This window comes from Pinus tabuliformis, chromosome 4_1, assembly GCF_031772625.1.
Source record: "Pinus tabuliformis cultivar Carrire ecotype Pingquan chromosome 4_1, CPIR1, whole genome shotgun sequence".
Lineage (NCBI taxonomy): Eukaryota > Viridiplantae > Streptophyta > Pinopsida > Pinales > Pinaceae > Pinus > Pinus tabuliformis.
The window spans coordinates 591,712,225-591,736,199 of NC_142303.1; the positions used below are offsets into that span (position 1 = coordinate 591,712,225).

The 23,975-nt window shown below is 40.4% G+C and overlaps 1 protein-coding gene and 1 long non-coding RNA gene across 2 annotated transcripts in view; both read right to left on the reverse strand.

Moving 5' to 3' along the window:
• Positions 1–2,769: 2,769 nt before the first annotated feature.
• Positions 2,770–4,664, reverse strand: LOC149177355 (uncharacterized). The gene is made up of 2 exons (XR_016258101.1): positions 3,255–4,664; positions 2,770–3,085 (listed from the first exon to the last, which is right to left on the reverse strand). It is a non-coding gene; the product is annotated as an uncharacterized LOC149177355 (long non-coding RNA).
• A 2,843-nt stretch (positions 4,665–7,507) lies between these two features.
• The window catches only part of LOC149177356 (alpha carbonic anhydrase 7-like), a 170,857-nt gene continuing 154,389 nt past the window's right edge, over positions 7,508–23,975 (reverse strand). Inside the window, exon 4 of the mRNA XM_089421724.1 lies at positions 7,508–7,688. Coding sequence (XP_089277850.1) covers positions 7,508–7,688 — 181 coding nt within the window. The remainder of the gene's footprint in view (positions 7,689–23,975) is intronic.

Here is a 23,975-nt window from a genome sequence, read left to right on the forward strand (position 1 = left end):
CTTACTTTGGCAATTATAAACAGATTGTAAAACTAAGGGCGGTGATTGTATGAACATTCTTTCCAAGGTAAATTTTTGTGGTAAAATTTTATTTTAATATCACATTGAAAAATGAAGTTGAACACCTATATCTTGCCAAAATAAACAGAAAACGGCTAAAAACCATGCAATGTAAATAGTAATTAACCAAAAAACTGTAAATAGTAATTAACAAAAAACTTTAATATTTCTAAGCACTCTAAAGTTTCCAAAGTTCATGTTATGCAATGTAAATAGCAATATAATGTAAATAGTAGTGTCAGGCAATGTAGATAATGTAAATAGCAATTAACAAAAAGCTTTCTAAGCACTCCAAAGTTAATGTCCAGTAAATAGTGATCAACAAATAGCTTAATAAACACCAATATCAAAATACTTATTATCAATTGTCAAGTAAGTGCACTAACACTCCAAAGTTAATGTCAAGTAAATAGTGATCACAAAAAATTTAATAGACACCAATATCAAATTACTTGTTAGCATATAACAATGTGCTAACAATCAATGTGCTTCAGAGCAGATTTTAACTACAAAGCATTGAATATCAAAAACACTTTTTCTGGGTGAATTTAAAAAACAAATGAATATTTTAACTACAAAGCATTAAATATCAAAACACTTTTATGTGAATATTAAAACACTTTTTATTTGTGAATGAATTATACCATATTATGTTGCTCTACCAAGTGTTAATGTCAAGTAAATAGTGATCACAAAAGGCTTAATAGACACCAATATCAAAATACTTGTTATCAATGTGCTAACAATCAATGTGCTTCAGAGCAGATTTTAACTAGAAACACTTTTATGTGAATATTAAAACACTTTATTTGTAAATGAATTATACCATATTATATTGCTTGACCAAGTGTTAATGTCAAGTAAATAGTGATCACAAAACGCTTAATAGAAGCCAATATCAAAATACTTGGTTATCAATGCGTTAACAATCAATGTGCACGTGGTTATCAATGTGCTTCAGAGCAGATTTTAACTAGAAAGCATTGAATATCAAAACACTTTTTATCACTTTTTTTTTGGTGAATATTAAAACACTTGTTATTTGTGAATGAATTATGCCATATTATGTTGCTCGACCAAGTCGCATTGAATATCAAAACACTTTTTATCACTTTTTTTTGGTGAATATTAAAACACTTGTTATTTGTGAATGAATTATGCCATATTATGTTGCTCGACCAAGTGTCCACTGTCCACAGTGCTAATAAAGACGTCAGCATTCAGGACAGGAAAATAATGTCAGCCAACGTGGAATGTATTCTTTTAACCATAAAATCCAATGTCTTCCATGTGAGATTCAACTGTCTACAACACTCAGAAACATCATTAAAAAAAACAACATTCACAATGTATTTGCCATCATATATTCAAAGTAAATTATATATTTGCCATCATATATTCAAAGTAAATTATAACCAACAGTCTACAATGTTCAGAAATACCTTCAAGATATATTCGAGGTAAATTATAACCAACAAGGGCAGTGATCATATAACTATATTCATAGCATGATAACAGTGTTCTCAAAGTAGATCCATATGAACTATGCTAATAAACGGTTGTTTGATCCACAAGCAAGTGTAACAATCCTCAAAGCACATATATCATGTATTTAGGGTAGATTATCACCATCTACAAATCAAAGATGAGGCAGCAACGAATGAACAATAAACAGGAAAACAGAAGTGTGACTGTGCGAGTGAAGCATACCAATAGTTAAATGTTTATTTAAGTATTTAGGTCATGCATTAAGAGTACTGTCAAAGAGGTCATAATTAAACAGTACCCAAGCACTGAAGAAGTAAACAGAAGTGTGACTGTGCAAGTGAAGCATACCAATAGTTAAATGTTTATTCAAGCATTTAGGTCATGCATTAAGAGTACTGTCAAAGAGATCATAATTAAGCAGTACCTGAGCACTGAAGAACCTCAGAACAGTCATGAATCTGGACATAGCGAATGGGCAGTTCAGAAAATTGGCTAGTATATGTAGATACACCCCAATTTTAGAGAAATTCATGGGGTGCGTGTGGAGACATCTCCAAAATTTTAAGAAATTCATGGAAAACAAAGTGGCATTTGTGAAACATTTCACAGTGCATTTTGCTAAGTTTCACAAAACTGGGGGTTTGGCAAAACGTTTCACCACATGCCCCTGCATCCCAAGGGCATGGGAAGCACCAGGGATGCATTCTCAACCATGTGCTCGAGTGCAACCATGTGGTCAATGCCCATGGAACGTGGCAAACAAATATCACTGAACTTATTTTTTCAATTTTCTGAACCAACAGTTCATGAGATCCGCTCACAAAAGACAACTTCAAGGATCCCATTCAAGGAATTAGGAAGTGATGTTAACAAAATAATCATGAGACATATTATTGAATCTTGATGTTGATATGCTAACTGCACAAATTTGTATTAGAATTTCAATCTGGATGAGCAGGGGAACATTAACACACAAAGATAATCAAATATAATCAAGGGAAAAAAAGTGAGGTGGTTACGCAAAAGAGAGGTCAGCAAATTTTCTGCTTTGTCCAACTTGTCTAATTGGATATACAAATATGGAATACATCTTCTCATGTTTAAAAATAAATTAGCTTTACATATATCTGCCAAATAGGCCAGAAAAGAGATTCGTACAAACCTCTTAAGCAGGCTCACACCTAATAAAAAATGTTTCCAATAAAAAATTGACCCAGAGAATCATAAGAATAGGGAAGACAATAAAGAATTATGCTGGATCATTGTCATTGACAGCCATAAATACACCCCAGAATAATATTATCTTGCCGCACAATCATTTCTCATTTCTCGCAAGCATAATCAGCCTGTGACATGGACATTGGAATGACAACGCTGCTGCTTTCATAAGAAACATAACAATATTCGGTGAAATATCTGTTACTCTGACTCCCAAAAGGGTGATGGTGGGGACTTAACCACTTTTCAGCAGCCCATCAGCACCATATTACCCAGCATGATCAAGTGCTATATTCATATCTCCAACTTCTTAATACATCTGCAAAAGCATAACGTGAAATTACTAGGCCTGCAGAGATATTTATTCAAAGTTGAGCTCGCTTGAATCTTGGCCTAAAATCAGGTCTCCAGTTAGTGTCAAAGGCATTACAACAAAAGGCAATTTGTAAAGAGGTTGCCCAAGCTTTGTGCTGTGGAATTCAACTAACCTGCTCCCCAATCAATCAAATCAAGGCCAACAAGGAGGAATGAGATCCCTTGAAACAGTAAAAAGTAAAAATGAATTCCTTGAGCAGACAATAAACTCCTAGCCGAGGCTGTTGAAAGAAGAAAATCTAAAGCCAATTCTTTCTAATATAGCCAATTGCCTTTCTTTTTAAAGAGATTGTTTCTGCTGCTGTTCGCTCAATTTGTTGAGGGCATCAAGGGCTGACTCTGAAACAACCCGATGATACTTTGGGTGTTCTAATTGAGGACAGGATTCCTTCTCCATAAAAGCAACGAAATCAGCTTCAGATGATCCGCCCCAACTTTTTTGTCACCACCCATTCATAAGCACCGCCAAGTTACAATCAGCTTCAGATGATCTGCCCAACAATCTATGGGCATTACCAATTCTCGAAAGCAGACTCTCATTGTGATTCATAGTCATAAATACACCCAGAATAATATTATATTGCTGCACAATCATTGCCCGTAAGCATAATCAGCCATGAAAATGTGACACTTGGACGTTGGAATGACAAGTCTGCGCTTTCATTAAAAAACATACAAATATTTGGTGAAATATCTGTTACTCTTACTCCCCAAAAGGGTGATGGCTTAAACATAGCCAATTTTCAGCAGCCCATCAGCACCATATTACCCAACATGATCAAGTGCTGTATTCATATCTCCAACTTCTTAATACATCTGCAAAACCATACCATGAAATTACTAGGCCTGCAGCGATATTTATTTAAAGTTGTGCTCGCTTGAATATTGGCCTAAAATCAGGTCTCCAGTTAATGTCAAAAACATTACAAGGAAAGGCAATTTGTAAAGAGGTTGCCCAAGCTTTATGCTGCCGAATTCAACTAACCTGCTCCCCAATCAAATCAAGGCCAACAAGGAGGAAAGAGATCCCTTGAAACAGTAAGAAGTAAAAATGAATTCCTTGAGCAGACAATAAACTCCTAGTAGAGGCCGTTAAAAGAAGAAAAGCTAAAGCCAATTCTTTCTAATAAAGCCAATTGGCTTTCTTTTAAAAGGGTTGTTTCTGCTGCTGTTCGCTCAATTTGTTGAGGACATCAAGGGCTGACTCTGAAACAACCCGATGATACTTTGGGTGATACTTTGGGTGTCCGGGTGTTCTAATTAAGGATGGGATTCCTTCTCCATATAAGAAACGAAATCAGCTTCAGATGATCTGCTCAACTTTTTTGTCACCACCCATTCATAAGCGCACTGTGAAGAGGTTGCCCAAGCTTTATGCTGCAGAATTCAACTAACCTGCTCCCCAATCAAATCAAGGCCAACAAGGAGGAAAGAGATCCCTTGAAACAGTAAGAAGTAAGAATGAATTCCTTGAGCAGACAACAAACTCCTATTAGAGGCTGTTGAAAGAAGAAAAGCTAAAGCCAATTGGCTTTCTTTTTAAAGGGTCTTTTCTGCTGCTGTTTGCTCAATTTGTTGAGGATATCAAGGGCTGACTCTGAAACAACCTGATGATACTTTGGGTGTCTGGGTGTTATAATTAAGGACGGGATTCCTTAAAAGCAATGAAATCAGCTTCAGATGATCTACTCAACTTTTTTGTCACCACCCATTCATAAGCACTGCCAAGTTGAAAGAGCCCAGAGATCATGGCATTGAATTTTGTTACAGACATTGTGTTTTCAAAGAGAAGATATGGAACAATGAAAGGGAACGATCTTGTTGCAGAAAGAATATTAAAAAACGACATGATAGCAGGCACATAGTAGTTAATTAAGCTTCTGGCAAAAACATAATCATTGGAAGGATGATACAAAAAAGAGTGAATGAATAGAAAGGGGGCATGAGCTTTCGCAGCAAAAAGGAATGGAATATTAAGTTGGCCTTCTTCGAGAAACCAATCTGCAGACACAAAAGAAAAGAGCAATGAGTTGTGATTAAGAAACAAGAGGAAAATTCATTCAGCGATTAAAAATCAGAATAAAAAACTTACAAGAACTTCACCACATAAATAACCATTAAAGCAGATTGCAAAAAGCACCTCCTTAATGTTTTAGTTTTCCTAAAAGCATGTATTATGGACTAAAACCAACCTCTTTAGAACGGATTATGTCTTGTGGACAAAAACATAATAACTGCATTGGACCCAAGTTGTCATCTTCAATGACCTTCTCACCGAAGCAGGCTGTTCTGCAATGTCGCCCAAGGTACAATGCCAGAGAACAAGCTGGATACCACTGCTAACAACTACAATATCTCCATCCTCCTTGGCAGAATAAGAAAGCTGGATATAAAAGAACTGCTTTCGAGTTCTCCAATATCTTCACCCCACTTGGCAGAATAAAGCTGGCAATAAAAGACATTTGAGATCGAATCTGGCGAAGATAAAGTATGGAAAATAGTACTGAGATAAACACTGACATGACATGCTCTGGATTTGCAGTGGAACGCTCAACTGACCTCCGGCTATTATTGTTGAAATCGATAATCAGCATGCCTCTTCTGTCATAGTTCGAATCCCATATTAACTATTGGATGAAAGGCTGAAAGACTCGTGGAATTGATGACAGCTGGTGGTTGAAATGCCATTTCCATATGGTAGAAGATAATCACTACCGGTGTGACTTGTGCACTCTCCCTTTTATCATTCTCTATTGCATCAAAAAAAGTTGTCTGTTTGACTTTCTAAAAAAATAATTTTGAAAAACATTGAAACTCTTTCAAGGATATAATTAGTGGAATCATCAGATATCCAGAGGGCTCAAAGTGGGGTGTGAGGCACCCACGTCCTATTTTCATTATCCAAAATATTCCTGGTATAAGCCCCGGAGGAACCAATGGATATGAGCATTGATCTGCGCCTCTTACAGGGGATAGATGTTTGGGCTGTGCAGTCTACTCAAAGTGGGGTGTGAGGCACCCACGTCCTATTTTCATTATCCAAAATATTCCTGCTAGAAGCCCTGGAGGAACCAATGGATATGAGCACCAATCTGCACCTCTTACAGGGGATAGATGTGGTGGTTGCACAGTATATTATCCAAAATATTCCTGGTAAAAGCCCTGGAGGAACCAATGGATATGAGCACCAATCTGTACCTCTTACAGGGGATAGATGTGGTGGTTGCGCAGTATACTGACCCGCTGAAGGGGTTTGGGTAGATAGTGATACATGATAAAGGTGAAATTCCTATAAACCCTTGGCATTATGCATATTCCAGTAAAAAGGAGGATACATTTCTTCAACTATCTTGCTGAAGCTCTAGCACTCATTTTAGAGTGTCTGTTTTTTTTTTCTTTTCTTTTTTTAAGCTTGACCTCAATACCGTCCTTCAAACAAAGAAAAAGGTGGAGGGTAGATTCCTGCTTATTATTGTAATAAGCATTTTTCTTTTTTTAAGCTTGACCTCAATACCGTCCTTCAAACAAAAAAAAGGGTGGAGGGCAGATTCCTTCTTATTATTGTAATAAGCAAGGGTTCGTCCGTCATGAAGGTGCTTTCCTGCTTAGATTAGATGTTGCTGGTCGGAGGGAATGCCTTCTTTGGCCTGGATCTTATCTTTTACATCTTTACCAGTGTCAAAGCTCTCGAAGGTGTCAAAGCTCTCAAAGCTCTCAACCTCGAGAGTTATGGTCTTAATAAGAGTTTTGACAAACATCTGCATCTTGAAACTGGAATATAACCAACAGATATACCTGTAAATCATCACAAGCAAATTTTTTGGTCAAAATTGTTTATTTATCAACATATTATGAAAAAGCAAAACCAAATTCCATAAGAAAATGAGAAACCATTTCCTCCCAAGGATGACAAATGCAATTCATAAACTAAAAGGAAAAACTCTCATCAAGATGCTTTCCTGCGAAGATCAGATGCTGCTGGTCGGAGGGAATGCCTTCTTTGGCCTGGATCTTATCTTTTACATCTTTACCGGTATCAAAGCTCTCAAAGGTGTCAAAGCTCTCAAAGCTCTCAACCTCGAGAGTTATGGCCTTAAAAAGAGTTTTGACAAACATCTGCATCTTGAAACTGGAATATAACCAACAGATATACCTGTAAATCATCACAAGCAATTTTTTTGCTCAAAATTGTTTATTTATTAACATATTATGAAAAAGTAATACCAAATTCCATAAGAAAATGAGAAACCGTTTCCTCCCAGGGATGACAAATGCAATTCATAAGCAGTTGCCAAAAAATAACTCTTCACATAAAACAACAAAGAGTAGGAAATCTAACAAGGTTGCATACAATTTTATACAATAGCTACAAAGACGATAAAATGCAGAACACGGTATAGCCTTGATAGCCAAATTTCGGTTCTAAATAAAATACACAAATTAGTAAAAGATTTTTTTCAAAGCTCTCAACCTCAAGAGTTATGGTCTTAATAAGAGTTTTGACAAACATCTGCATCTTGAAACTGGAATATAACCAACAGATATACCTGTAAATCATCACAAGCAATTTTTTTTGGGTCAAAATTTTTTTTTATCAACATATTATGAAAAAGCAATACCAAATTCCATAAGAAAATGAGAAGCCGTTTCCTCCCAAGGATGAAAAATGCAATTCATAAACTAAAAGGAAAAACTCTCCTAAGCCAAAACTTTAAGTAGTTGCCAAAAAATAACTCTTCACATAAAACAACGAAGAGTAGGAACTCTAACAAGGTTGCATACAATTTTATACAATAGCTACAAAGACAATAAAATGCAGAACACAGTATAGCCTTGATAGCCAAATTTCCGTTCTAAATAAAATATACAAATTAGTAAAAGAATTTTTAAGAAATAACTCTTCACATAAAACAACGAAGAGTAGGAACTCTAACAATGTTGCATACAATTTTATACAATAGCTATAAATGTAGAACACAGAATAGACTTGATAGCCAAATCTATGTTCTAAATAAAATACACAAATTAGTAAAACAATTTTTAAGATTCGATGGCTTAAACAGAAGAACCTGTAAATAGAAACCCAGAAAGGCAGAAACCCTAACAGCTTACACATCAAGAAATATAAGCTACAGAAAATAAATATGACTGTCAATAACCAAATACAGTCAGAGTAAATAGAAACCCAGAAAGGCGGAAACCCTAACAGCTTACACATCAAGAAATATAAGCTACAGAAAATAAATATGACTGTCAATAACCAAATACAGTCAGAGGCACAGTGGAACAAAAATCAAAATTGACAAAACGTATGCCTACAAAATATTAACGGCATAAGTTGTTGGATGGTCACCTCAAAAGTTGTCGGATGGTCACCTCAAATCTGACTCAGTGTATTGGTGTTGATTTGGGGTGGCATCGGATGTGCTCTAGCCACGAAATTTGGCGGAGAGGTTGGGGCACATGAGATCTCCAATACCCAGAAAGGGTTTTGGGTGATTCTAAATAGATCAGGATATATTAAAATAATTAATATTTTTAATGGAGTCCCTAAGTCTAAACTTAGGGAAAATAAAATATTAATGTGTATTAATATGAATCTATATTAGAGTGGTCCAAAAGACATGGATCAAGCCATATCTAATCTTAGCCGTTGATTAGGGACTTAATCTCGGCCGTTGAAATGTCAATAGGAAAAGTATAAGAGGAGGCTTGAGGATCACTTGGAGGGTACACCAGATGATCAGTCATTCTATTCTCTAGAGCAGGGTTTGCAAAGAGAGAGAATCAATGATCGAAAAGCAGCTGAGGGGCATTGAGTACAGAGAGACAGAGAGGCAGAAATAGTGTCGGGAGAGCAGCAGAGCAGCCAAAGAAAGTGACGTAGGAGCAGCCAGTGCTCACGCAAAGGCAGCTAAGTGTTGCGCAGAGCACCAGAGAGGCCAACGTAGCTGACGCAGAGGGTCAGAGCACTAACACAGGGCCAGCGCTGGGCTAAGAGAGGCTAACGCAGTCCAGATTGGGTAGACGCTGGTGTTTCTGGGGCAGATTGGTGCTGAGTAGCTGCCGGAAGGATTATCCGAGGTTTCAACTCGTAGATTTGTCAAAAACTGAGAAGTATTTCTCCAACAGAGTTCTGCATTTTTCGGCCATTTTTCAGTATGGAGGTATAAGACTCCTTTTGTGTAACTGATGATTGTACTCTTCTTTCTCATGCCACTTAATGAATGAAGGCCTCCCCATTGATCGAGCAGGGCCCGGAGACGTAGTCCAAATCGGACAAACTCCGTTATGAAGTCTCTTGTCTTCTTTCATGCTTTATGTGTTTCTCCTCTTCTCTCATGTGCATATTAAATTTCTATGTTTAAGCTACAATTTATGCATGTAATTCTTTAATACATTTATAAGCAAAAGATTTTGGATCACATCCCTACTCCAAAATCATAGGTATGCTCACGGCCTTCTTCACAGGGTTTCACCTCCTAAACTCTCCCAAAATCCTGCAAGGAAACTTGGTAATCCCTCCTCTTGGACCACGACCATCTCTTACCTTTCGGATGCACTAGATCTCAACCTCTTTTTTGCAACCCTACACGCCCCTATAACTCGGCCTTCCTTAAGGCTACATCTTGACTGCTCTTCTTCACCAAACGATCTCCCTCTCGCTTAATTACCTTTAGCCTCTCCTAGGCCTCCTTTAAACAGCTTCTCCTAAGCCTCTTCGGAACCCTCTAGAACTTGGGGGTTTTATCCACGTTAATTTTTCCTTTTAATTTTCCTTTTTAATTTCCTTTTAGAATTTTAAACTCCATATGTGTTTAAAACCCCTTCAGTTGGGTTCTTTGCCCACAAACTCCTTTTGTGTCCAGACTTCACACAAACCCCAGATCTAGCCTTGTGGAGTACCTCCCAAGCTACACAATGCAACAAGCAACATCAAAAACTAAAGGTAGAAATGTACATGTGAAGAAATAAAGGGTATCTAAAGTGGAAAACTTCATGGAATAACTATGAAACTAGGAGGTAGCAATGCAAGAGATACGAAGATTGGAGAAGCACAAATGAAGGTAAGATATGGAAATACGATCATGAAGGTAGCTCTAGCATGAGAAACAATGATTTAAGAGAGGAAAAATCAAAGGCTACATGAGAGATTGTTAGCACAAATCAAGCAAAGGTGTTTGTTGTGATGAGCTAGTGACATACTAGTGGAGACAAAAATATCTGACATGAGTACGTCAATGTTGGGAAAAAGAGAACAAAAGAATGAAAACAACAAAAGAAAAAAAAAAGTAGATATAGAAAGATAGAAAACTTGATACAACACTAAGCTAGTACTAGCTAAGTCAAAGAGAAAACAATTAGAGGAAGAATGTGTTGGATAAATGATTAAGCAATCCCATAGCTGAAATCTACGGGATGCAACCACCAAAACCACTCTTTTGAGGAAGTGACAAGGAGGAAGTAGCATGGTGACTAGAACCATCTCGGAAGAAGTATCTCAAGTTGGGCCCAACACAAGACAATGACCTAGAGGGAATCTATCACTAGTGTGGTGACCAAAAAAGGAGGAGACCAAATGAGAAAATATCTTTAGAGAGAGGCAAAAAAAATGGAAAAGACTAATTCATGCCATTACCATGAATAATACGCCCATAGGAGACTACTATTGCATGCTAAAAACTCGAACATGGTAATCCCATTGTCTAAACAAGCTATATACCTCCTCAGCTAATACTTTTGGTCCGGCTCAAGTAGAGGCAAAGGCAACACCAACTCCATATAAAGGACAAGTGACAAAAGGTGAGAGAAGAAAGAAAAAGAAGCAGTTATTTTGTTGAAGCACCAACAAAGGAAAGATGCAGCAATACTGACATGGAGCTAAAAAGGCCAAGGGAACCTCAATGTTACAAAAATACCCACAAAGGTAACATGTGGTAACACCAACACACATTGCACACCTCGAAAATAGATCGAAGTCGAAGCTATTACAACATGTGTAAGTGATGAGAGAACAAATAGAGCCAAAGAAAAATAAACTATAACAAGAAAATTTGTACGTCATTTTGTGAACTATCATATGTGAGTATAGAAATAGGACAAAAGCAAGCCAATGTCTGGCCTTAGAAATTCAGACGTCCACATGTGTGAAGTGAAAAGGGGCTAAATAGTTGGACAACTCCTCCAAAAGTGTTCATAAGTCCAACAAAGGGGATTCCAAGGTAAGAATATATCCTCATAATCATCCAAGTGACCTTGTTAATTGCAAAATAAATGGAAATAAAGGGCATCTAAAGTGGCAAAAGTTCATGAAATAGCTATGAAACTACGAGATAGTTATGCCCACGTGTAGCTACCTACGGTGCAAGACATACGAAGACTGGTGAAGCACCAATGAAGGCAAAATTTGGAAATACAATCACCATGATAGCTCTAGCATGAGAAGAAGTGACTTTCGAGAGGCAAAAGCAAAGGCTACATGAGACAATTCTAGCACAAAACAAGAAAAGGTGTGACTTGTGATGAGCTAGTGATATACTAGTGAAGACAAAGGCAAGCCAATGTCTGGCTCTAGAAGTTCAAACGTCCACATGTGTGAAGTGAAGAGGGGCTAAATAGGTGGACAACTCCTCCAAAAGAGTTCATAAGTCCAAGAGAGGGGTTTCCAAGGAAAGAATTGTGAAAATTTCTTAATCTTTACAAACAAAAATCCTACTGCAGTTACTGGTTTAACATCTACTTGTTATTTATTCAACAAGTTATTTAGTTCGATAAACAGTGATGCAAACACTACTGCAGACTACACTAACATACAGATCATAAACTGAAACTGTTAATTTTAGGCAACAATGGTATGTTCTATGCTTTAGAGCAATTTTACTTCAATTTCTTTATTAGCCCAATATCAATATTCAGTTTAGCAATCACATCAACATGATAGTAAAATGCAGATAGAACATAAACATAAACAGTAGAAGACAAGCCAAGACAAGAGGACACAATATGTGGCACCAGCCAAGGACAAACCCCAATGTGGGGAAACCCTTGATCAATTATTCTTATAATCTTCAATAGTTCAGCACAGAGAGATAGAACAATTTACAAATCTGATAATTTATGACAGCAACAAAAGAGCCCTAACCAGAAAAGTTAATGCTGGTCAACAGGGCAAATTTGACCCTCAACAAATTGGTCAACTTCAGTCAACTTCGGCCTCCAAACAGCAAGATGAATCAGCCCTCAAATCAGCCAAAAAACAGCCCAGTCAAAATCTGGTCAAACAACCCACCTGTGGTCAGCCCTAGCTGCAGTCAACACTGGTCAACAGTCAACGTTTAGCCTCGATTTCTGTGCCTAGAAATGCGACCTACCCAAATAGAGATAGCGCTCACAAAAATGCAGTCAAAGGAGGTCAATGCATGTTGGTCAATGCTTGGTCAAACTGTCCAGAAATTCGGTCTCCTGAAATTTCGCTCTCCTGAAATTTTGCACTCCTGAAATTTCAAACGTGTGGAGACACAGAGGTCGAGAAATCTGTTCTCAATCAATGAGGAGAGAGAGACAGAAGTGTGAAGATGAGTGTGTCCAAATGAGGCTAAGTCACCTTCTATTTATATGCAGCGTTGAGGATGAATAGACGTGATTGTTGGGTTTCTGAGCCTACATAAGTTTGTTGGTCAACCTTGAAAATTTGATCATAATCAAAATAAATTCATAACTTCATTTGTACATGTCAAAATCGGATGACCTTTAGATCAATCCTACACCCCTCAGAGAGAGGAATCCATGAAAAATATCAGCTTTCATAAATAAGATGACCCATGTGGAGTTTGGCCCTAGTTGCCAATTTTAACACTCCCTCTCAACTAGGAAGAACTCCATCTGCCAATCTGTACTATCTGTACCATCAATGCACTTCTCTGCAATGCTCTGCTGAACAATGAAGAAGAAGAAGTGATGGAGAATGTATCATACCATTCTCTACTGACCCGAAGTCAGTCCCAATCAAAGGAGAGTGTACCATACCACTCTTACTGACCCGAAGTCAGTTCCAATCAAAAGAGAGTGTCTCATACCACTCTTACTGACCCGAAGTCAATTCCAATTGATCCCAGATCAATATTGGTCATCCTAGCATAGTGAGTATGGTAGTACACGATGCGTCCATTTGTAGTACTATGGTCCCTATCCTCATTTCCCATGAGAGGTACTTCCCATGAGTCCCAGACTGCATGGGTAGGATGTCTCAGCAGGAGAAGGATGCACCACTCATCCTGCCTACATGTCACCAAGGGGTGTCGCAGAAGAAGGTTGAACCACTCACCCTATACACAACAAACCACTAGGGGAAGGCTGAACCACCCACCCTATGGTTGCTCATCGCTCCAAGAAGTACCCCAAACCCCATGGAGCTCCCAGAACTCAATGTGCATCTCATACAGGACCCTCATAAGAGGGTCTCTCCATGACTCCAAGTCATTCTCGGAAGGCCAAGAACTTGACCTTCCACAGGGGCTTTGTCAAAATATCAGTGACCTGCTCATCAAACCCAATGTGATGGAGCCTTATTACTCCTCGTTGTACCATATCCCGAATAAAGTGGTACCTGATATCTATATGCTTGGAGCAATCATGAAACATGGGATTCTCAGATAATCGGATACTACTCTGGTTGTCGCAAAGAATCACGGTGGTATCCATCACATGTCCAAACAGCTCACTGAAGAGCTTCCTCAACCAGACAGCGTCACAGGAGGCCATACTAGCAACTATGTATTCAGCCTTGACGGTGCTCAAAGCAACCGATTTCTGCTTCCTGCTCATCCAGGATATCGAAGCAGAACCCAAATAAAAACAACATCCAGAAGTGCTCTTGCTATCCACCACACTGCCAGCCCAAGTAGCATCAAAATAACCATGCAGCTTCACATCTCCGGCAGTGTATCTCAATCCATGAGTGATTGTGCCCCGAAGATATCTCAGAAGATTCTTGGCACCAATCCAATGTATATGATGAGGCTCAACCATATATTGGCTCAATGTGTTAACTACAAAACATATGTCCGGACAACAGTTCACCAATAACATCAGTGCTCCTATGAGTTGACGATACTCAGAATCATTTCCCAATTCAGGTCCAACAACACTACCACATAACTTCTTAAAGTTAAGTTCCATTGGAGTAGACACAAGCTTGCAATCCACCATCCCAAATCTTTCCAATATCTTCACAACATATTTAACTTGAGAGAGGAAAATTTCACTTGGATTTTGCCAAACCTCCAACCCTAGGAAATAGTGCATCGGTCCTAGGTCCTTCATCTCAAATTCAGAAGCCAACTCCCTCTTACATTTGTGAATGAGAGGGTCTTCACTTCCATCAGCTCCATGCTTGATTTTGTAGAGCCACTTAGAGGTGACAACCGATTTGTCCTAGGGTCTAGGTACCACATCCCAGACATCATTCTTCATAATTGACTCGTATTCTTCATTCATAGCATCCTTCCATACTTTATGTTTCACGGCTTCTTCGAATGATGAAGGCTCATTTTGAATGATAGTGCTCATGGCGGTCAAATATCCTTGATACTTGTTTGGCTTCTTGCTTTCACGGAAAGTCCCCCTTGGTGCAATGTGTCTCTCGGCATCTTCGAGAGTCTCCCTAAGCCATGAGGGTCTCCTTTTGGAGGAGGAGGATCAATAGGATGCATAGGTTCATCAACATCAGGCATCGTTTCGTCTTCTTTTGCACCCTGATTTCCGGTGTCAGCTTCTTTGTCCTTCCTTGGGATAGGAAGGTTGTTGATCTTCCTAAGGGCCATATCTTCATCAAAGGTGACATCATGACTTATCTCAACTTCCTTTTGACCAGCCACATAAATTCTATATCCCTTAGAATTTTCACTATAGCCCACAAAGATTCCTTTCTTCCCAGATGCACCCAATTTTCTTCTTTTCTCTTTCGGCACATGAAAATATACAAGACTTCCAAAAATTCTAAAATGAGAGACATCGGGTTTCTTACCAATGAACATTTCTTCGGGAGTCTTGGAGTCCAATGCTTGATGAGGGCATCAGTTTTGAACATACATGGCGGTATTTGTAGCTTCAGCCCATAAGAACTTCGGAAGGCCTTGATCATGAAGCATGCCACAAACTGCTTCTACAAAAGAGCGATTCTTCCTTTCAACCACACCATTCTGCTCAGGAGTGTATGGCGTTGTAGTCTCCCTCTTAATGCCAGCTTCTCTTCAATAATCTTGGAATTCATTGGATTCGTACTTGGTCCCATTATCAGTCCTCAATATCTTGGTTTTCTTCTCGGATTGGTTTTCGATCAAGGCTTTGAAGTGTCGGAATCAGGTGAACACTTCATCCTTCTTCTTCAAGAAGTAGATCCAGGTCTTGCAAGAATAATCATCCGTAAAGGTGAGATAATATAAGTATCCTCCCAAAGAGTTTACGAGCATCATACCAGATATGTCGGAGTGGATCAATTGCAATATATCTATGGTCTTGCTATTACTTGAGGGGAATGGTCCCCTTGTAAGTTTTCCTTCAGCACATCCCGGACATACACCTTCATGCTGTACTTTGAACTCAGGCATACCTATCACCATTTGTCTCACATCGGGTAGGGCCTTATAATGAAGATGGGCAAACCTCCAGTGCCATAGTTCAGATTGTAGAGATGTGTCGCAAGACATGGCTCCCAATGGACTTCCTCCAACTTGATACAAAGTGTCAACCCTGAACCTAAGAGTAAAAGCATTTTTAAAATTTCTTTTCCAAACACGTACCTTTCCATTGATGAATGCCACCTTGAATTCTTTGTCCTCCATGGCTGAAATGGACACCAGGTTCTTCTTGAGATCAGGTACATATAGTACTTCTTGCAAATGAATAGTGTTACCTTGATTCAATTGAAGGGTAACATTCCTTACTCCCTTCACGGGATAGGTGGCATTGTCTCCAAGGATGATCTCCAAGTTTGTCTCCTTTTCTATCAGATTAGAGAGGCTTCCTTGTATCCGGTGAAGTGCCTTGAGGCACCACTATCAATCATCCAATTTCCCAAATTGTCTTGAGGAGAGGCAGTGGAGAGGGTCGATATAAGATAGTACTCTTTTTGCTTATTGTTAACAACATTTGATTCTTCATAACTGGAGTTCCTTGATTTCCTGGAGGGTCGACCATTTCCTTGATGTCCCGCATTCCTTTTTCCTTTGCCATTGGACCTGCCATTCCTTCGATCGTTGTTGTTGAAGTTGCCCCTGGAATGATTGTGATCATCATCATGTGATGTGTCCCTTCTATTTGGACACTCCCTTGCATAGTGGCCAAACTTATTGCAAACAAAGCACCTGCCCTTCCTTCCTCCCTTAGATCCAGGCTTTCCATGGAAATGACCTTTAGACACTGCATTATTTTTCCTTTTGGCATGAGCGGAGAATGCAGTGGGGTTGCTTCTATTAGAAGGCATTTCTTGCTCCACCATTCTTGTTTCTTCTTGAATGGATCTCGACATCAATTCTTCAAACCCTGGAATTCGATCATTGTTGAGGATGGTGTTCTAAATACATACCACTCAAGTGGGAGTCCTCCAAGGGTGGTGAGAGTAAGTTCCCAGTCAGGAATGACTTCTCTAATCGAGAGTAGATCATTCTTGATCTCAGTGATCCTCAAGAAATAGGATTGAATATCCTCATCCTTGCCCTTCTCAATATCCTTCAACTTATTCTTGAGAAATAGAAGTTGATTAGCATTACTAACCTTGAACATGTCGACCAACGTGTCGTAGATCTCCTTGGACGTCTTCAATTCAAAGATGTAGGCCACTAGATGCTTGTCAATGGAATCCCTGATAATCTTCTTTGCTTTGACTTCAGCCCTATTGTACTTGGTCTTCACAGCAGCAGGTGCATTTGAAGGAGGTTTAGGGATTTTACCATGCACATAGTCCATCACTTCTTTTTCTTCCAAGGTCAAATCAAGAGACATCTTCCATCCATGATAGTCGCATTTATCATGGAGCTTGTCCTCAGCCGGGAAGTAGGATGAGGACCCCATTGAACCTTTTGTCCTTGTCCAACTGTCTTTGGTGATTGCTCTTTCACTCTTGCTTGGGCTTTGTCTTCACCTCAGCTCTGAAACCATGTTAATTTTAGGCAACAATGGTATGTTCTATGCTTTAGAGCAATTTTACTTCAATTTCTTTAGTAACCCAATATCAATATTCAGTTTAGAAATCACATCAAGAAGATAGTAAAACGTGGGTAAAACATAAACATAAACAATAGAAGACAAGCCAAGACAAGAGGACACATGATGTGACACTAGTCAGGGACAAACACCAATGTGGGGAAACCCTTGATCAATTCTTCTTATAGTCTTCAATAGTTCAACAGAGAGAGATAGTACAATTTACAAATCTGATAATTTATGACAGCAGCAAAAGAGCCCTAACCAGAAAAGTTGACGATGGTCAACAGGGCAGATTTGACCCTCAACTAATTGGTCAACTTCAGTCAACTTCGGCCTCTATACAACAAGATGAATCAACCCTCAAATCAGCCCAAAAACAACCTAGTCAAAATCTGTTCAAATAGCCCACCTGCGGCCAGCCATAGCCGCAGTCAACGTTGGTCAACATTCAATGTTTGACCTCGATTTCTGTGCCCAAAAATGCGGCCTGCGCAAACAAAGATAGCCCTCACAAAAACACAGTCAAAGGAGGTCAATGCATGCTAGTCAACGCTTGGTCAAACTGTCCAGAAATTCGGTCTCCTGAAATTTCGGCCTCCTAAAATTTCGGATGTGTGGAGAGAGAAAGGCCCAGAAATCCGTACCCAATCAATGAGAAGAGAGAGAGAAGTGTGAAGATGAGTGTGTCCAAATGAGGCTAAGTCACCTTCTATTTATTTGCAACGTTGAAGATGAATAGACATGACTGTTGGGCTTCTGAGCCTACATAAGTTTGCTGGCTGAACCTTGACAATTTGAAGATAATCAAAATAAATTCATAACTTCATTTGTACATGTCAGAATCGAATGATCTTTAGATCAATCCTACACCTCTCGGAGAGAGGAATCCATGAAAAATATCAGTTGTCATAAATAAGATGACACTGTTGGAATTTCTAAGTCTAACTGTTAGAAATCCTTCCTGTACTTTCTGATTTATTTCTTCCTACTTGTTCTGTTAATTAACAAGTTATTTACCATGTAAATACTGAACATAAATACAAGTGCAGTCTCAACACATACAGATCATCAATTGAAGGAAAAAACAAGCACACAAGTGACACTGTTATTTTTGGACTAATGTCCCCGGAAAAACCCAATGCAGGAAAACCGGTGCAGCTATCTGAGGGTTTTATTATTAAGCAGTTTCAAGATACAATGTGGGTGTTAGAAATGGCTCACCCAACAAAGAATGCCCTCGGATACAGATATCAGCCCCAATCTACCCCACGAAATCTCCCAGCGTCAACCTCTCCGGCCCAGTGCCTGCCCAACATCAGCCTCTCTGGCCCAGCGTCAGCTTCTCGGGGCTCTGCGTCAGCCTCTTGAGGCTCTGCGTCTCCCACGCTGGCCCTCCTCAGGCTCTGCGCAACTCCTAGCTGCCTCTGCGTGGCCTCTGGCTGCTTCTGCGTGGCCTCTAGCTGGCTCTGCATCAACCCTCTCACGACTTTTGCACTGATGCTCCCGGTACTATCCCTGCCTTTCTGCTACTGCATTCACTGCCCCTCAGCTGCAACTCTGATCACTCCTTCGATTTCCTTAGCAAGCCCTGCCCCAGAAAATCGAATTCTTGATCAACTCAGTGTATTCTCCAAGTGACCCTCAAGCCACCTCTTATACTTTTCTCGTTGACAAATCAACGGCCGAGATTAAGTCCCTAATCAACAGCTAAGATTAAATCTGGCTTGATCCATGACTTTTGGACCATTCTAACTCAGTTTTATATTAATTCACATTAATATTTTATTTTCCCTAAGTTTAGACTTAGGGACTCCATTAAAAATATTAATTATTTTAATATATCCCAAACTGGTTAGATTTTGCCCAAACCATTTATGGGTATTAGAGATCTCATGTGCTTTAGCCTCTCCACCAATTTTGGTGGCTAGAGCACATCCGATGCTACCCAAAATCAACACTCCCTCTTAGCGAGGATTGTGCTCTAGTAATACTCCTCACTAAGCATCACCCTGATCATCCAGCATCGGTCCTTGTGTTGATGCTAGGCTTGCTGCCCAACATTCTCTGCATTGTTGCATCATGTACTACTACCCATGGCACTGCCACTGTTGCATCTGTACGACAGCTCCCTCTCATCATGCTGCATCGTACTGCCCATAGCACTGCCACTGCTAACTGTTGCACTGCAACTCAGTTACTGAGAAGTAAGTAACTGATCTCCCAACTCTGACATCTTCGTTAAGCTAGAAACACTCCCGATGTTGAAGCTCCCTCTGTCACTCCATCCGCATCCGTCTCTACCAACATCCCCCAGTCCTGCTACTCTTCTTTGGGGCTCCCGTAGCAAGGTATAATCCAAGAGGTTGGGTACCTCGAGGATCCTGCCCCTCATCGCCTGTAGTCCATCTGACTACAGCTCGATGTCTCCCCACTTCCTCTCAAGTGGCGTATGAGCACTCATGGCACAATCATCATCTGTCACCACTTCTTTCTCTGCCTTTGCTGGCGCAGCCCTGGTCTCAGAAGCCTCTCCCTTGCTATATAGTGACCCAGTTCCCCCCAGTGGAAGCATTTGACCTTGGAGAGGTCCTTATTCCGTTTCTCCTGCTTTCCCTCATATGCTAGGGCAACATCCTCCTCTTCCTCCTTCTTGATTCTGACCCCCTTGTCGCTGCTTTCCGCCTTGGTTAGCCTTCTGATCTCTTCTTGACGAAGATCCGCCCATAGTTCCTCCCAATCTGGAAGGGTCGACCTGCCCAAAATGCTCTGGAAAAATACCTCCCAATCCTCTGAGACTACGTTCAATGCGGGTCCTCACCATCATCTCCTCATCTGGCGTGGCCACTATGGAAGTCAGCTAATCCCAGATCTCCTTCAATCAACCGAGGAAGGTGTCTATCTGTTCTCCCTTCTACATCTGGTATGACCACAACTGATTTTCTAGTAGCATCTTCCTCTGCACGGAAGTATGCTGATACAATTTCGTTAGGGCCTCCCACATCGCATTTGCCGTGTCCTTTTCGGCAATATGTGGTACTATATGGTCCTTGATCCCGTCAAGGATGATGCTCTTGGCCCTCGCCATTGCCTCTTGGTACTTTTCGTTCTCATCCAGGTCAACTAGGATCGCTATCGTGTTCAAGGCGAAGTGCTTGAGATGATTCTTGTCTAGAATGGATAAGATCCTGGCCTTCCAGACTACGAAGTTTGAGGCTCCGTCCAGTCTGTCCTAATCTCTTACCCTGTTCACTGCCATTTCGCTGCTCCTCTTTCGACTCTTCTGAGTCTCTCTACTTCCCTCCTGGAAGTTCTCGGTGTGACTCCCTCTGAGCCTCGATTTCCCTCCTGGAAACCCTCTGCCAATGTCGAGATGCCCCAACTCCGATCGTTAGTGCAGCTGCACCACTGATCCGGATTTCTTGGCTAGAAATCCTCGGTAGCAACTCCCTCCTCCTTGGTCTTGCCCTGTTAGGTATTGTTATGAACACAGTATCCCACCAACTTCACTCCGCAACTTACCCACAGCCTCCTATGCCCCAACAAACTGAAGGTTAGAGCCTCTAGGCTCTGCGCAACCCCGGCTCCAGCAAAATCCGCACCTCCTAGCCACGGGCGTCAATCCTTCCTCACTGAGAAAGATGACAGGGCGCTGCATAGGTCAAGTCTGCTCCTCTCTGTCACTGCACTGATCCTCTTCTCAGCTCGAACTGATGACGCAGGCACTACGTCACCCCTTCCTTGTTGCTTTTCCGCTAAGAACAGTTTTTGTCACTCGGGACAGTTGTTTCTGCTGCTACTGCTCTATTCGGTTGATGCTCTCAGTTATCCTGTAATCTGCAACCACGCTCTGATACCATGTTGGAATTTCTAAGTCTAACTGTTAGAAATCCTTCCTATACTTTCTGATTTATTTCTTCCCACTTGTTATGTTAATTAACAAGTTATTTACAATGTAAATACTGAAAATAAATACAAGTACAGTCTCAACACATACATATCATCAACTGAAGGAAAACACAAGCACACAAGTGACACGTTATTTTTGGACTAATGTCCCCGGAAAAACCCAATGCGAGAAAACTGGTGCAACTATCTGAGGGTTTTATTATTAAGCAGTTTCAGAATACAATTTGGGTGCCAGAAATGGCTCACCCAATAGAGAATGCCCTTGACAATAGTACCTCTCAGTCGGAGACAGATATCAGCCTCAATCTGCCCCACAAAATCTCCCAGCGTCAACCTCTAGGGTCTGCGTCAACCTCTCTGGCCCAGAGTCTACCCAATGTCAACCTCTCTGGCCCAGCGTCAGCTTCTCGGGGCTTTGCGTCAGCCTCTGGAGGCTCTGCGTCTCCCACGCTGGCCCTCCTCAGGCTCTAGGCAGCTCCTGGCTTCCTCTGGCTGCTTCTGCGTGGCCTCTAGCTAGCTCTGCGTCAACCCTCTCCCGACTTCTGCGTTGATGCTCCCGGTACTATCTCTGCCTCTCTGCTACTGCATTCATTGCCCCTCGGCTGCAACTCTGATCACTCCTTCGATTTCCTCAGCAAGCCCTGCCCCAGAAAATCGAATTCTTGATCAACTCGGTGTATTCTCCAAGTGACCATCAAGCCTCCTCTTATACTTTTCTCGTTAACAAATCGACAGCTGAGATTAAGTCCCTAATCAACGACTAAGATTAGATCTGGCTTGATCCATGACTTTTGGACCATTCTAACTCAGTTTTATATTAATTCACATTAATATTTTATTTTCCCTAAGTTTAGACTTAGGGAATCCATTAAAAATATTAATTATTTTAATATCTCCCAAACTGGTTAGATTCTTCCCAAACCATTTCTGGGTATTGGAGATCTCATGTGCTTTAGCCTCTCCAATAATTTTTGTGGCTATAGCACATCTGATGCTACCCAAAATCAACAAACCCATGTGGAGTTTGGCCCTAGTTGCCAATTTTAACAGAAACAATAAATGAGACGAACACACAAGGGACACTGTTATTTTTGGAGAACATGTCCCCGAAAAAACCCAATGTGGGAAAACCGATGCAGTATATAGAGGGTTTGTATTATTAAGCAAGCAGAATCTGAGTACAACAGGTTGCCTCTCACACCGGCTAACCTTACAGAGAAATCACGGCAAATAAGAAATACATTCGAGGGTTTACCTCCCTCTCCAAGTCACAGCTGATCCAATGAGTGATCTGACACCCTCTTGGGAAACACTGCGAAGTCCCTACGCACTCACTACGTGGGCCAGCGTCTTGCCTCTAGAAGATTGTGCCACCCCTTCTACTGGATCGATTTGTTGGACGAAGACTGTTGTTCAGCCCTCCCGGCTCAGAACCTTGCTTCTCCAGCAAAATCTCGGACTACTGACGAATACTCTGCACTGCCACTGCAAGAGCCCCTTTGGACTGCGTCAGCTCTGCCTGAGCCCCTCCTCGGCTGCATAGGCTTCTGCGCTGCCTCCCTGATGCTCAAGCTGCCTCTCTGCTACGTACTCTTTAGCTCGAAACTTCCTCTCCGATCCAAATCTCTGCTTCTGCCCCTCTCACTGCAACTTAGATCACTTGTTCGAGTTTCTCAGCAAACCACACCCCAGAAAAATCGAACTGACTGGTCAACTTGGTGTATCTCCAACTGACCCTCAAGCCTCCTCATATACTTTTCCTGTTGATGAATCAATGACCGAGATTAAGTCCCTAATCAACGGCTAAGATTAAATTAGACTTGATCTTCGTCACTTAGAAGCTTCTCACCCATATTTTCATTAATACCCATTAATATTTTTATTTTCCTAAGTTTAGACTTAAAAACCCCATTAAAAATATTAATTAATTTAATAAAACACAATCCGGGTGGAATTTCACCAAACGATTTCTAGGTCTTGGTGATCTCATGTGTTCTAGCCCCTCCACAAAATTTCGGAGCTAGAGCACATTCAATGCTACCCAAAAAATCAACAAGAATATCTCCTCCAATCATCCAAGCAACCTCGTCAATTGCAAAATAGATTGAAATAAAGGGCATCTAAAGTGGCAAAGTTCATGAAATAGCTATGAAACTACGAGATAGCTATGCCCATGTGTAGCTATCTACAGTGCAAGGCATACCAAGACTGGTGAAGTGTCAATGAAGGAAAATTTTGGAATACAATCACCATGGTGTGACTTGTGATGAGCTAGTGACATACTAGAGAAGACAAAAATATCTAACATGAGTATGTAGATGTTCAAAGAATGAGAAAAGAAGAACGAAAACAATAGAAAAGGGTAGATATAGAATGAGAAAAAATTGGTTACGACACTAGGGTGGTACTAGCTAAGTCAAGGAGCAAAATATTAGAGGAAGGATGTGTTGATAAATGATTAAGCAATCCCATAGCTGCAATATTCAAGATGCAAAAACCAAAACCAACGTTCCAAGGAAGTAACAAGGAGCAAGGAGCATGTTGACTAGAACCATCTAGGAAGAAGTATCTCAAGTTGGGCCCTACTCATGGATCATGACAATGACTTAGAGGGAATCGATCACTAGTGAGGTGACCAAAAATAGAATTGAAAAAACAAGAAAAAATAGAGAGGATAAGAGAAAAACAAGGAAAAGACTAATTCCCGCCATTGGCATGAATTA